This window comes from Xyrauchen texanus, chromosome 24, assembly GCF_025860055.1.
Source record: "Xyrauchen texanus isolate HMW12.3.18 chromosome 24, RBS_HiC_50CHRs, whole genome shotgun sequence".
NCBI classification, from domain to species: domain Eukaryota; kingdom Metazoa; phylum Chordata; class Actinopteri; order Cypriniformes; family Catostomidae; genus Xyrauchen; species Xyrauchen texanus.
This window is the reverse complement of record NC_068299.1, coordinates 41,064,080-41,079,829: the sequence shown is the minus strand read 5'-3', so window position 1 is coordinate 41,079,829 and position 15,750 is coordinate 41,064,080. Positions and strand designations below refer to the sequence as shown.

Sequence of the window (15,750 nt, the reverse complement as noted above, 5' to 3'; positions counted from 1 at the left end):
ACACGTCTTTAATTTCATAATGTTTAATATTTCAAATGACAAGGAAAATGTATCTCCAGGGTATTACTAAAGCACACTTACCTATAGCCTTCATACTCTTCTTCAGACATGTGACATGTTCCTCCATTCTTACAGGGCTCACTGACACAAGCGTTCAGCACTGTTTCACAGTTCTTGCCCTGCACGTAACAGCAAAAGCATATGTTTAATTTCTGTTCGTCCATGTTTACACTGATCATGTGTTGCGTGCGCTCACCTTATAACTCTCTAAACAGCTGCAGCTGTAGCCTTCTGCCTGATGTGTCACACAGGTGCCATGGTTCAAACAGGGATTAGACATGCATGGATTACACTTTGCTAGTATAGCAGTGTCTGCCTCACCTGCACACACAAGCACAACCCTTAACATTTCATGAGCATCTCCAATTCTCCAGAAAGTCCCTCAGATATAATTCACAAAAAATACAAGAACACACATCTTATACAACAGAAAATACCTACAACGATCACCTACAACATTAAATCACATGCATAATATTGTGTAGATCCCCCTTGTGCTGCCAAAACAGAGCCAACACACATCTTAAAGGGCTTTTCCACTGCGCGGTACAACTCGACTCTGCTCGCTTTTTTGAGGTTTTCCACTGTGGATAGTACCTGCTTCCTTATCTTTTAGTACCACCTCGGTCGAGGTTCCAAGCGAGCCGAGCAGATACTAAATGTGACGTCAAAATCCTGCAGATCACTCAGTGATCGTCAGGGAGAATCATCACTACCAGCGTCACTGGATTTCCGACACGCAACATCGACCCGCTAGTTTTAAAGTTAGTAACAGCGATAACAGTATAATTTGTTCACGCGACTTTCGAATCGTGAAAAAAGCTCAGCTGATGGCCGCACACGGCTACCACTGGACCTACCAACAGTGTAAGGAAAAGTAAAAGAAATGTGGACTACAGATCCAACAAGGAAAAGTGGAAGTGGTTCGACCAAATGGACGCTATTTAAACCGGCGAGCAATTGGAGGGAGAGTGCCTAGACTGTATGTTTTGTTATGTTAACTCTATATTCTGCTTGAAAGCTTCACTTTATTTAGTTGACCAGCTACTGGAAGCTTGCTTCTAAAACAACCAGGACAATTTAATTGTTACACTTGTGTAAAATCACACTGCTTTATGCAGCACAAGGGGCTAGCGGTTGTGTTATTCTTTAGGTCAGTTTGTGTCGTGTTTAAGATGAAGTCACAGCAGTAGAGGCGGCGCAACTATGACGATCAGCCTATAATCCCACCCACATTGAGGGGCACTAAACTGCAGTGGAAATGCAAGCTCAGAAAAGTAAAGTGAGTAGAGTTGAGGCGAGTCGAACCGTAACGTGCAGTGGAAAAGTGCCATTAGAATAGCATTCAGAGATTATATTCTTATTTTGGCACCATTCTGAGTAAATTCTAGAGAATGTTATGAGTGAAAATCACAGAAATATTCAAACCAGCCCATCTAGCACCAACAATCATGCCACAGTTCAAATCACTGAGAGCACATTTTTCCCCATTCTGATGGTTGACGTGAACATTAACTGAAGCTCCTGACACGTATATGCATGATTTTATTCACTGCACTGCTTTCACACGATTGGCTGATTAGATCTGCATGAATGATTGTTGTGCCAGATGGGCTGGTTTGAGTATTTCTGGACCTACACATTATTAGGCAGGTGGTTTTAATGTTGTGACTGATCGGTGTATTTAATTTAACCAACACATCAGTCATTACCTAGATAATGTGTAAAAGATTAGTTCACCCAAAAATGACTATTCTGTCATCATTTACTCGCTCTCATGTCATTCCAAACCCATATGACTTTCTTTCTTCTGTGGAACACAAAGGAGATATTTAAAGGATGTTCCCTTTCGCTGATTTCAACACAATAGCAGTTGATAGTGACTCATTTTAAAGCTTAAAAAAGCCTCAAAAGCATCAGAAATGTAGTCCATGTGATTTGTGCGTGATATTCCAAGTCTCCTGAAAGCATACAATCACACATGACCATAAACTTTGGTCACGAGACACCAATAAGGTTTGATGTTATTGTCATGTCCTCATATTTGATTTGTTCTCTGTTTACAGGAAATAATAAATGATTGCCTTTGAAGGCTTGGAATATGACGCACAAGTCACATGTGCTACTTTTATGACAATTGGTGGTGCCTTGCTTTACAGTCGCTATTAACTGCTGAAATTGAAACCAGCGAATGAAGCATACCTGGGTTTAAAATGACATGAGGGTGAGTAAATAATGATAGAATTAAATTTTTTGGGTGAACTGTTCCTATAAAAAAAACTGTTGTCAGTAGTGTGGTGGCACCTTTAAAGTCTTTAAACTATGCATTTAGCACATACAAACCATCTTACCTTGACATTCAAACCTCTTGGCAGGGGTGGTTAGCAGTAATTTGCCCTCCATGCCATGTGGGCCAACACAGCGAGCAATGCCAGGCTCCTTATAACCAGTTTTCACCCAATCAGAGAGCCAACGTAGTCGGCAATCACAGTATAAAGGGTTTGCCCCAATCGCCCTGACAACAATCAAATATGTTCCAGTTAAATCAGCCTGAACCACTACTGACTTGAATTCTTCATCCAAATGAGTTGTATTTGAACTTGGCTCAGGAACAAGCTCCTCATGCATATGATGCATCACTCCATGACTGCTAGATGGCGCTCTAGACCTTGCAGTGTACTACAGTGTCATGACAGTGTCAATGTACAAATGTTATGTTTTAGTGTGCCTTAATTATCTTTTTGCATATGGTAACTCCAACATACAATACAAATTTAAATTGATTAATTTAAAAGATCTGTAACATGAAAAAAAAAGTGTCCATACAACATATCAAACTGTACACATTCATATTGGCACAGATATGGAAACAGCAATTCTAGTCAACACATATATCACACTGTATGTCCTCACCAGAGAAGAATCTCTTGGCATGCCTGATCCATCCATATGACATCAAAAGGATGCCTTTTTGAATGATGGAAAATGAATTGATAAAGCAAAACTGCTGGATAGGTCTTCAGCTTAAATGGGAATCAGCTGTTTTTTATTAATATTTAATATTTGAGATATAGATAATAGACAAATTCTGTGACATATATTTTTTGGTGAAGTTTAACAGTGTTGAAAAATCACTAACGTTACACAATGATTACATAGTAATATTAAAACCACAATAAGGTCATTGCAAAATAAGATCATGCCGTGTTCACGTTATGTGTCTGTTTTTAACCAGCTTCAAATGTTGCTCATTTAGCCAGATTTTAGAGACAGAACTGTCTGTTGTAATTGTATAATAGGAAACACAGTTGTGTGTCTGTTTGAATGCATCAGGTTACATGCACTGTCTAAAGCTCACACAGAACAGCCACAAATAACAACACATGAATGTGTTAAATGGGTCTGAAGACAGACAGCAGACTGACCAACCAGCACATGAACCCTGGCAAGACACTTGAACAATGTGTATGTAGTTATGTGTGTTTACCGCTGTCTGGCTCTACAATTGTAGCTTGAAGGCAAAGCAGACATAACAGACTGAGCTGATTTAGTCTACGGCTGTGTCTCTGTTCATGTGTGCAATATTATGAGTGTAACTCAAATTTGTCAATTGGAAGTATCTCGAGAGCACATATATTGTATTGAAGTTGTGTATGAGAATGACTGTTTTTGTGCATCTGTTTGGAAAGTGTTTTGATTACTCACAGATGTGACAGTGAAGCAGCATCATTGAAGATCCCGTCAGGAAGCTCTGAGATGTCATTACCATGCAGAGACCTTGGAATGACACAAGAGTGACAACCCATCAACTAAATCCAAGAAAACATCTTCAGTCTTAATGGCCAACATATTATGAAGACACTGTAGTTAAGGACATATCAGTCCATTTGTATGCAACAACAGTGAGGCTGTACAAAGATGTTGTGTTACGACCAACTGTAATGTGTTGTCAATAAAAGATGTGTTCATACGGTCTCAAATGTGGAAAATAGTCGGGGTGAATAATAATTCATAAAAAATAAAAAAAACAATGGCTAGGACATTTTTACACAAGATGCCAATGAATTAATCAGATAAGGACGGCCTTCTGACAGAATTAAAGTTCAGCATGATTAAATCTGTTCATTTCTAATGCAATTGAATCATTTCATTTCATTATAACTTGTAATTGCACAGTTTCCGTTAATTCTCATCCTTTTGGAAATCATTCTCATTTGACACAATTGAATGTCTTGTTGGACACCTGCTTCATTATTTCGGTCGGGTTTATCTATTTTCATTCTGCAGGTTTGGCAGGGAGCTCCTGCGGAATTAAAGGACGCTGGTGTTGCGTTACTAATGGACTGAACTCTCAAACAACCGAGAATGCTGTCCTGATGCATAGGTGACAAGACAGCTGTAAAACAATAGGGCTCTGAACACATTTGGTTAACAATAAAGAAACTCTGTTTTGTGCACACAGATGTACACTCTTGTTGCTCAGTTTTTTTCAGTAACCCTCACTACGTTCCAGTAAAATAACAAAGCAAAATACAAACAAATGATGAAATGCTATATTAGGGCAGAATATAACCCTGAACCCCTCGTAGACAAAGTGAAAATGATACCACAAGTCAAAGTCCACAAATAATTGCTGATCCATGGATCTATCCACTGATTTACAAAAGCACAGGACCGACAGTGGAAAATGTATGGATAAAGTTACCAAATTACAGTATATGTCAAATGTTTATTGAAGTGGTCAGCATCTTTTTTGTTACATTTAAATTTTGACTTGAAAATGAGCAAATAATCTACTACAGACCTCATTTCTGGATATATACATGACATAGACGAATCTTTGAAAAGATCTGTGCATAATAAATATTTGCCATTTTCTGACTTCCCAGCCAGCATGCCAAGGGACTGTTAGTCCTCCTTAGTAATAGTTCTTAGTGTTTTTTCATTCAAAACAGTGTGGCATAGATAGAGACAAAAACATACATACAGCAAACGGAGAGATCGAAGACCCCCGAAGGCAAGAGTTGGGATACAACGAAGAGCATTATAGCTCAGAATCCTGCAGGACAAAAACAGACAGTTGCTCAGATGAGACAGATTTTTACAGCTTCGTTTGGACAATAGTTTACAAGATTATTATTGTTCAAGTCATACAAGGTAGTAAGTTGACTCATGTTGGCAAACGATGAATTAGTCAAGGTGCTGATTTTGTTGTTACTCAGATCTCTGAAACAAATACATATGAGACAATCAAATCAGTTCACAATGGACAACTAAAATTGCATGTCATTAAAAAAACAAGTTAACAACTTAAGAGTATAAGAAGGAAAGCAAAAACTTCTCAATTAATGTATAGACATACATCAGCTGCAGATTTTTGAAGGTGAAAAGCTCCTTTGGCACAATGCTGAACTGGTTTCCATCCAGGTACCTGCAGACACGAATCACTTTAATGCCTTTCTCTTATTTGCTTTATGACATTATATTAGAGCATACCACACTGTCTAATCTATACAATAGACAATTCCGGCTTGATCAAAGTGACCTGCCACTGGTCTATACTGACCAAGCTCCAAAAATTTCCTAAAAATAGTAGACATGAGCATTAGGCTATATACTTATTATCTTATTAGTTTTTTGAAACTTTGTGTGTGGAAAAGACCAAAATTCAAAATTAGACCAGACTGGTCTCACTGTGAATTTGGCAGCAGTAGGTTGAAAGTTCTTCAGCTGAATTCGATCTGTGCTTACTGAAATTCAAACTATTGCCCCCAGTGGCTGAAGGTGGAAGTGTTGTTGAACGTTTAGTCAAGTGTCAGTTTCCGGGTGAAATGTCCACAGAGGGGTGCCAAAAGCTAGTTGTAAACAAGTTGTTTTTAGTTGTAAATTATGTACACTGTTAAAAATTGCTGTAAAAATACAGTGAAATTCCAACAGTAAAATACTGTTATTTCAATAAACAGTTTAATCCTGTAAATTTACAGTCTATGTTCCATAAATTAATTACTTGTCGTAAATTTACAGCATTTATGTGTAAACCCGTTTGTTTCTGGAAAAAAACAGTCTTGGACTGTAAAAAATAGCACGTGGGGGTGGGGCATCTTCAACGCAGTCTATTTTCGAACAGAAAGCAGTCAAATTAACAGAATTGTTTCGCAACACTCATCTAGACGATCTTAAAGAAGGACACTGTTCAAGGTAAGTTTATTTCTTTACTGTTATTATGTTATGTTTCTCTCAACCTGTACAATCGCCTTTTTCAAGAGGTATTTTTGATTGAGCTTTTACTGAGCGCTGAATCGCGTTTTATAGACAGAGCTCTCAACGGTTGAGGCATATCGCCTGCTAATGAATGTTCTCTGAGCTCCATCACGGCGAACTATTTGCTTGATTAAAGTTAAGTTACCATTTAGAAATTAGTGTGGCTTTCATTTTTAGTACCCTTAACTCGATTTACATGAATTTCTGATTCAGTTATGTTAAGTTACACGATGCTGAATCTTACCGATGCATTAATGTTATTCGCATAATATCATGCACATAAGATGGAGAATAAATACAAAACTACTTGAAATATCCAGATCCATTATAATAATTAAAAGTTAGTGGTCAATTTGTTTAGTTTCCATGCAAATAATCTTGTAAAGCTGTTCAAATTCCCAAAGCAAAATAGATATTTATATTGTTAGGCCTATATATTTTTCGATTTAGTGGTGCGAGTAACTTGTACCTGTTTTTTGTGAGATTCACGTGTAACTTTCATACTATTAAAAAGTCAAAGAGGTTATTTTTGAAAGACGAGGCGGATATTCTCGACTTTTCGGCTGAAACACGTTTTGAAGACAGACAGTTCTCAACTGTTCTCCGTGCTCGACGTCGAATTTCTTTGCTTGGTTTAAGACATTTCAATGAGAGTGAAAGTGGCCTGATATTACATGCAGATGTGAGTGTTTTTAAAATCTTTTGTTTCATTTTATCAAATTTATTTATTTATATATCATTCTAATTTTTTTGTTCTCTTTCAGGTTTCTGCGACTGCAGCTGATGTAGAGAAGATGCCACATCTACCTGCCAGCCCTCGTCTCTATGTGGTATGTCATAACTAGTGCAGATGGGATAAATGATTGGTTGCAAAGGCAGTACTTTTGAAAGAAAGGTTCATTCAAAAATAAAAATTATGTGATATTTTACTCACCCTCAGGCCATCAAAGAAGTATTTGACTTTCTTTTTCACTAGAACACAGCAAGATTTTTAGAATGATATCTGCTGTTTTACAGATTTATACGATGCAAGTGAACTGATGCGAGTGATCTGACACAGCGCCACAAATTATTTGTGTTTTGATTGAACAGGACAGTTAATAATTTAATATTAATAATGGATTTGTTTCTTACCAACATGTATCATTTTACCTTAGAAAACATGAAATGATGGACGGGAAAGTTGTGGATTACTGTAATGATGCCTTAATATGCTGTTTGGATTGTCAAAAGGATGGGACTTGTTGCATACATACACAGAGCTCTAATTTCTTTAAAGAATGTATTTGTGTATGTGGCTAGTAGGACGAGGTTGAGGTACGTGAGAGAACGACGCGAGACCGGTGGCGTGATTACTGATGAGTGACACCTGCGTGACGCACCAGTCTCATATCTCACACAGAGGAGTGGAAGCATTAAAGGAGTAGCAACGACAATGGAGATCGAGAGAGGAACAGGCCTGATTTTATGTTGGGTTTTGTTATGGGAAGAAGGCGGAACCAGCAAACATTCAAATATTTTACTAAATAAATAAACCAATACAAAAATGAAAGTAAAAGCCAGCAGCCCCTCACGGACGACTGCTGGCCACATAAAACAGAAACAAAACCAAACATAAAATCAGGCCTGTTCCTCTCTCGATCTCCATTGTCGTTGCTACTCCTTTAATGCTTCCACTCCTCTGTGTGATATACTGAGACCGGTGCGTCGCGCAGGTGTCACTCGACAATAATCATGTTGATGATGAACGGTCTTTGTGACATTCTCTCACGTCCCTCGACCTTGTCCCACTCGCCACAGTGTTCTGATAAAGAAAAAGTCATACACTCTTTGGATGGCCTTAGAATGAGTAAATAATCAGAACAATTAGAATATTGTGTTAACTGCTATTTAAAATAAAAATAAAATTCATTTCAGGGAGGGCAGAGAACTGTACTGAACGCTGGATGATTACCCTAGAGAGTCGTGTTGTTTGTGAGGGCATACAACCAAGATTCCTGACTGCAATAGCAACCATGTTTGCAATGTTCTACGTCTTCAATCTTAAGTATCCAGAGGAGGCATGTGGCACCTCGAATTCATTCAAAGGTATTTTATCACCTTTTATAGTACCCTTTAAATTGGTTAATTATTTATATTTAATCCAATATTTAAATTGATAAAAGGTCGATTTTGTAAGTTTTCTTTTTTAATGTGTGTTTTTTTATTACCCTTAGACGATTCGTTGGGATAAACCCTGAAAGAGGTACGAAGACCTGCAGAGGCAAGGTGGTTTCAAAGAAGACTGGAAAACTTGTCAGCAAGAAGTCTGCCACTGTCAATCCCAAAGTTGCTTCTCTCCTGAAGAACCTCATCGATTTCGAATGGAACTTCGTCTAGGTAACTAAACTTAAATGCCCACTGACACTCACATTTTGCAGCTTCCTAAAAGAATCAACACCTCTTAACTGCATTCATATTCAGTGGTAAGAAAGTATCTGAACCCTTTGGAATTGGATGATTTTCTGCATTAATTGGTCATAAAATGTCTTCATCAGTCACATCTATAGACAAACAAAGTGTTTAAGCTAGCTACACAAACAATTATAATCTTTCATGACTTTACTAAACATCCCATTAGCCACACTCTCAGTGCAGTTTAATAAAAATGGACATTTTGTGAGTGACTACATTGTTACCTCTATGAACCACAAATGTTGTTTTTGTTTTGTGATAGTTGTTCATGAGTACCTTGTTTGATCTGAGCAGTTAAACTGCCCAATGTTCTTTGCCAGGGGGATTATTTTATTCTGAAGAACAGTGGACAGTTTAACTGCTCAGAACAAACAAGCGAATCATGAACAACTATTACAAAACAAAAAAACATTTGTGGGTCATTAAGTAACAAGAAATTCACATACTGACGCACTGTGAATGTTTAATGAGATGTGTTTAGTAAAGTATAGATAATCTCTAAAATTAGTTATGTAACATGATCATTTTATGTCTCTTTTAAAAGTGTTCGTAGAATATTTGATCACTAGTTTTTGTCATGTGATTTATTTTACCACTAAGATTTTCTTTCCTCTCAGATCTGGATTTCCTCTCAGACCAGATGTGTTAAAAGCTGATGTGGGACGTTTTGCCAGTTTTTTGCCTCTTCCTACGTTTTTCACCAATTGGTTCTCTTGTCCTCTCAGATCGGGATTTCCTCTCAGGCCAGATGTTTCAAAAGCTGAGGTGGGACGTGTTGGCTGTTTTTTGCCTCTTCCTACAGTTTTTTCACCCATTGGATCTCTTGTCCTCTCAGGCCAGATCTTTTGGCTGTTTTTTGCCTCTGTCAAGGATTTTTCATCCATTGGTTCCTTAATATTTTCCTCTCAGACTCAGAATTCCTCTCTTGCCTGGATGCTGATGTGACATGTTGAATGTAAGGTTTCTTTGTTTGCCTACTGTTTCCTCACATTTTACAATGTATTTTCTGTGACTTTTTTCCCTTAACTGTTAATGTATTGTTAAAACTTGTTAGCTGTTTTAAATAAATGGCAAACAATACTGTACCATAATGTATATTTTCTTCATTTTTTCCATTGAGTAAATATAGGGATGTTAATAGATATCGGACAATAGAGTAAATATAAAACAGTATTTATATTCTAACTTTTTATACCATAGAATTATAGCTGGAACCATTACTGCCAGTACTTTGTGAAGCACAGCCATAAAATTAAAAACTGTAGAATTACGGTAAATGGCTGGAACCACAGCTGCCAGTACTTTACTGTGAAATTACAGCATTGTTGAAACCGTAAAATTACAGTAAATGGCTGGAACCACAGCTGCCAGTATTTTACTGTAAAATTACAGCATTGTTGAAACCGTAAAATTACGGTAAAGGGCTGGAACCAGCTGCCAGTATTTTACTGTAAAATAACAGCATTGTTGAAACCGTAAAATTACGGTAAAGGGCTGGAACCACAGCTGCCAGTATTTTACTGTAAATTTACGGGTGAATTTTTTACAGTGTAATACAGTGAACTGTTGGACTTATTAACTCTACCCTCAAATTCCAACCCTTAAACCTACAGTGCCCGGGAAGGGACAGTTCACTTAGTTAAATCATATTAAGATTTTATGTTAAAGGAAAAACATCCTTTGTTTGTGGTCACGATGAAAGAAAAGCAAAAATCATTAAGGTTTGTAACAAGAGGGTGAGTAAATGTTGACAGAATCCCTTAAAGAGTTGTATTTGCCAGGAGGGATGTGAGATGTCTGGTCTTACTAAATAGCAACAGAGTATGTGCAAACTGTGTGTGTGTTTCAAGGAGAATATCGTGTCTTCTGTATCACTTTCTGTCTATCATTGAGTTACCGAAAACACTGCATATGTGAAATACTGCTGGCCATTTGGCAAATGTGACAAAGCCCTTCTCAGCACCTGGTCAAGGGGTATGTTTGGGGTAATGACAGGATGAGATCAGAGCACACCTGGAAACAGCTCTGGAATCAGTGAGAGCACTGTCCAAATGACAGGTTTACACACTACAGGAATCTGGTATAGTTTTGGGACAATTTTGTATGCAAAAATTAGCCAAATCTGACAAAACTTCCCTTTGGGGCCTTTTTTTTTTTTGAAGTCCTCATTTGGAATAACAAACCAAAAAACAATTAAATAATGATTTTTAAAATTCTAATAATACAAAATGTTTTCATTTGGGTTTAGGATGTGGGTGAGGGCTAGTTTAAAGTAATTATAGTAAGCTCTATTTTAGAAGTCTATGATACAGTATGTCCCAATTTAGAGAAAGAGAGAGAGAGCGAGAAAGAGTTGTCATTGATACATTACACATAAAAAAATACCCTCCCCCCAGCTCTGCCCACTAATAATGAGTGTTCACATATATCTATTTTTATCATTGCTTTTACCTTTGTGTTTAAAGCAAAACATATGCTTCAAATCAAGATAAGCCAAAGCACAGAGAAAAAGGAGAAAATGCTCCTCTACGTGTCTATTTCATCTATTGATTAATTGATGTGTGGCGTATCTTCTTATCCAGGAGATGTGAAAAAGACAACAAGCAATCTCTGCCATTTGAATCTTTTAACATGTCCTAACCAGCGGTGACCTCTACAAACATACAAGAAAATTTGTCAGTGTTTTTTGTTCTCCAGAAATGACTTAAAGCTGGAAACTTCATGTCACACCTGGTTAGGACACGATTTAATAGTTCAGTCATGAAAACACTGACTAAATTTAGGATGTTAGCACAATAGAGCTGCAATGCTGCTGCTTCTGTAGTAGTAACAAACACAGAAATACTGTCCTGAGCATGCAAGACATGCTGCTGCATAATTACTCATACAGACGAACATCAAGACAGTTGGTGCTGGGTTAGGAGGAGGGTTTCAGAGAACAAATGGCTTATCTGTAAACAACTTAGCAATTTATATGTTTAATAAAGTGAGTAGACAAGATGATTGCATGTCAAAGACCTATCAGTTTATACCATGCGACCTCTCAGCTTGTGACATGTAGAGTTTCATGACTGAACTTCTATAATTTGTGTTCTGGTTTGTTGTGACCCAGACTCACAGCTCTGTGATGTTGCGAGGAATGCCTTTGGGTAAGACCTGCAGATGTTTGTTGCTACAGCGCACCACTGTCTCCAGACAGGTACACTCGCTGGGACACTGGATGGGTGGAGTACAGCTCGCTTCCTCATGACCTGCCCACAGGACATACAAACAGAGTAATGGCAACGTGAGCGAATGTTAGGAATGTGTAGGAATGTTAAGGTAAAGAAAGAAACAGAGAGAGAAACAGGTGAGATAAGATGATTCATATAGTCTATAGATGACTGTGGCTGGTTTGGCTCTAAATGGGCCTCTAAGCATGACGATAAAAATTCAGATGTAATTATGGGGTTGGTGCAGTGAATACAGGGATGAACACATTGAAGGATGTTTAGATCTGAAAAACAAGTAAAAGGCAGAGAGAAAAATGCAGAGACCCAGCCAGGACTAATAGAAAGAATTGTAACATCAGTCATCTGGATAGTAAGACAAAAATGCCTATAACTAGAATCTGAATTAACTCTCTTTGGTTCACAGTGACTGATAAGAGTCATTTACCTTCTTCACAGCGGAAATCAGGTAATGCCACGTCCTGCAGGGGAATCTCCTTGAGGAACGCTGGCTGCTGGCAGCGCGGGTTTCCTGTGACGATCTTGCGATTCCTCAGCCAGTTGCTCAGCCATGCCAGCTGACAGTTACAGTTGAAGGGGTTGGCAAGAAGGTTTCTTCCACACACACAAAAAAAGATTTGAATAAGCCTCAGCCATATTTGCCAAACAAAACTCGTCCTAAACAGCAAATAACTATTTCAATGAACATAAATATAGCTTGTTTTCTTTTGAAGAAGTGTGTGCTTTTCACGTAGCATATTCTGTGGTTTGGATGTTAATACTGTAAGTGTATTACATAGCTTAAGTACCTGGTCCTTCACACAAAATGGCAACATGTGTGTGCCATGTGTGTTTACATGACTTACTACTAATATGATGAATAGTTCAAACAGACATTTCTCCAACAATCTTTACAGTATTTAATTCCGTAATATTTACATTAATACTGGCCTCATCACGCCCAATATTTCAACTGTAGTATAGGAAAAATAACATAAATTTTTTTTTAATTACATTTTCTCGGCACAAAGTACAAAAGTACTGACTTTGAATTGGTTAAGTTAAGTAGTTTGATGATATTTGCAATTTTTCCACTGATCTTCAATCCTGTGACATTCAAATATTTTGAACGTGACAGGGTTGGCCCCAAAAAGTTTTGAAAGAGAAATAGTATATTTATGTTTCAATAGAATCGGGTTCTGGTATTAAAACTCCCATTCATAGATGAAGTTTCAAGGTAATTGAAGGTTTATGGTTCCTTTGAATCTATCAGTTTGATTTTAACTTTTCTTTTTTTTTTTTTATTGTATTTTAATAGCAGAATCTCTGATGAAGAACTACACTACCCGTGATCCTGAAGAGAAACGTCCAACTATCATAGAATCAAAGCCAACAATGTGCGCTGAAGGTGCTCTGTAGCGACTGCAACTCCCATGACATACTGTGAATGACGCAATTGAGTCGATCTCCCTACACTCTCAAACTACAATATATAGGTTTTTATACTCTTCCGTCGATATTAAATTGATTACATCATTTGCAACGCTTCCTGTAATTTAAGTTCATTCCCTCATTAAATACGTCGAGTACACAGTCTTGTACTTTAGTTTTTGTTCGAATTTCAAATTAGTTTTTGCTTCAAATTCAATTTTGTAATGTTTAGATTCACCTCAGAGCTGGTTGGTTTGGTTCGTGGCTTACAACTCTTTTGTGAAGGATTTAATTAAATCCCTATTGAAAAAATGATGGTGTAAAATAATTCCGGAACTAAGACGGCTGAAAAAGTGGGTTTGCACAGTTGTGCTCTATTAGATTGTGTGATTTATTACAAGGTTTATTAAAAAAAACAGTGAGAAGTTCTGTTTCTTGAATAATCCAGATTTTACAGGAAACATCTGTCTCTACAAAAACAAGCTAAACTCTTTATTATGATTTCGGCTAATGTATGGTCAGAAAAAGCAGCATATTGGCTCATACAGGGTCGAGAGGCTCTGAAGCGTGTCGAAGGCTCCCGGATGGATGGTCATCAACATGTTGTCGTAGAGGGACAGCAGGCGGACATTGTGTAAGCCAGTGAAACTGTTGTTGTGAATGCAGCGGATACGATTGTTTCGCAGCATTCTAGAAATATATAAATACAGAATGGTTGTGAAGAATCAAAGATTAATCCGGATAATTTTTATTTCATAGTATGGTCAGAAGTTTGTATTAGATTGAAGTTAAGCTCACAGCATCCGCAGGCCGTCCAGACCTCTGAACATGGCACCGTGCACTGAGTCTAGCTGGTTAGCCGTCAGGTGCAGTTCGTTGACAGAAGACGCCCCCTCAAAGGCTCTGTCATCTATCTCAGAGATCTTATTGTTGCTGAGGTTTCTGTAGGTCACATGACAGCTTCAGTACAGCATTATAACCATCATGTCAGCTCACACAAATCTGACAACAGCACTTACATTTTCTTAAGGTGTGAAAGCGTCTTGAATACACCCGTTGCTTCAATACTTGTGATCTCGTTATTGTTGAGGCGACTAAAAATAAAGTGAAACATATAGCAGAATGAGAGGAAAGAACATTACTATCTATTATTTGAGTAGATAGTGTCTGGTCACACAACCGTGTGTGATGTAGTCTTACAGTTCAGTGGTGGACGCAGGGATGTGATCAGGGATTCGGCTCAGTCGCAGGTTCGAGCAGTCCACCACGTTATACTCACAGCGGCATTTGGCTGGGCAGACTGGGTCATTATTACAGTCATTATTTAGTCTGGTGTCTTCTGTTCCTACAGGAAAAACAGTCAATGAAGATTTACAGTAAAGAAAGATACTCATGGATCAAGCACTGCTCAAACAGAAGACTGGAGTGACGGGACTTGATTAAGAAACTGGTAAAAGACTTTATATCAAACACAGTGGCAGAAGGCTGTTATATAATGAATGTTGAATAGTTAAAGGTCATGTACAGTCTATGAGAATCAAGTGTCTACCCCCAATGTTCTCAGCTCACAGCTCAGGGCTGGACTGGTAATCTGGCATACCGGGCATTTTCCCGGTGGGCCGACGCACTATTGTGCCATTCAGGGGTGTAACGACCATCGTGAGAAGCGAGAGTGCCAGTGGTTCGTCTGCGAAATGTGCCGAATGGACCGCGATAAGCAACAATGAACCGCCGCGTTATGCAGAACGGACCACAAAACAGCGCTGTGATATGCAGAAAAGGATAGCGAACATGCTGATCAGAGATCAGAGCACACCTGGAAACAGCTCTGGAATCAGTGAGAGCACTGTCCAAATGACAGGTTTACACACTACAGGAATCTGGTATAGTTTTGGGACAATTTTGTATGCAAAAATTAGCCAAATCTGACAAAACTTCCCTTTGGGGCCTTTTTTTTTTTGAAGTCCTCATTTGGAATAACAAACCAAAAAACAATTAAATAATGATTTTTAAAATTCTAATAATACAAAATGTTTTCATTTGGGTTTAGGATGTGGGTGAGGGCTAGTTTAAAGTAATTATAGTAAGCTCTATTTTAGAAGTCTATGATACAGTATGTCCCAATTTAGAGAGCAAGAGAGAAAGAGAGAGAGTGAGAAAGAGTTGTCATTGATACATTACACATAAAAAAATACCCTCCGCCCAGCTCTGCCCACTAATAATGAGTGTTCACATATATCTATTTTTATCATTGCTTTTACCTTTGTGTTTAAAGCAAAACATATGCTTCAAATCAAGATAAGCCAAAGCACAGAGAAAAAGGAGAAAATGCTCC

At 38.0% G+C, this 15,750-nt stretch overlaps 1 protein-coding gene across 2 annotated transcripts in view; it reads right to left on the bottom strand.

Annotated features, from left to right (window-relative positions):
- LOC127617534 (slit homolog 1 protein-like) overlaps window positions 1-15,750 on the bottom strand; it is a 117,662-nt gene that overhangs the window by 13,418 nt on the left and 88,494 nt on the right. Inside the window, exons 16-28 of one of the 2 annotated variants that reach the window (XM_052089493.1) lie at window positions 14,616-14,760; window positions 14,435-14,509; window positions 14,214-14,357; window positions 13,962-14,105; window positions 12,433-12,599; window positions 11,894-12,026; window positions 5,423-5,491; window positions 5,215-5,286; window positions 5,048-5,119; window positions 3,766-3,837; window positions 2,412-2,575; window positions 257-381; window positions 82-179 (exon numbers count right to left, since the gene is read on the bottom strand). In XM_052089493.1, coding sequence (XP_051945453.1) covers window positions 82-179; window positions 257-381; window positions 2,412-2,575; window positions 3,766-3,837; window positions 5,048-5,119; window positions 5,215-5,286; window positions 5,423-5,491; window positions 11,894-12,026; window positions 12,433-12,599; window positions 13,962-14,105; window positions 14,214-14,357; window positions 14,435-14,509; window positions 14,616-14,760 — 1,480 coding nt within the window. The remainder of the gene's footprint in view (window positions 1-81; window positions 180-256; window positions 382-2,411; window positions 2,576-3,765; window positions 3,838-5,047; window positions 5,120-5,214; window positions 5,287-5,422; window positions 5,492-11,893; window positions 12,027-12,432; window positions 12,600-13,961; window positions 14,106-14,213; window positions 14,358-14,434; window positions 14,510-14,615; window positions 14,761-15,750) is intronic. The other variant, XM_052089495.1, reaches the window with a different exon arrangement.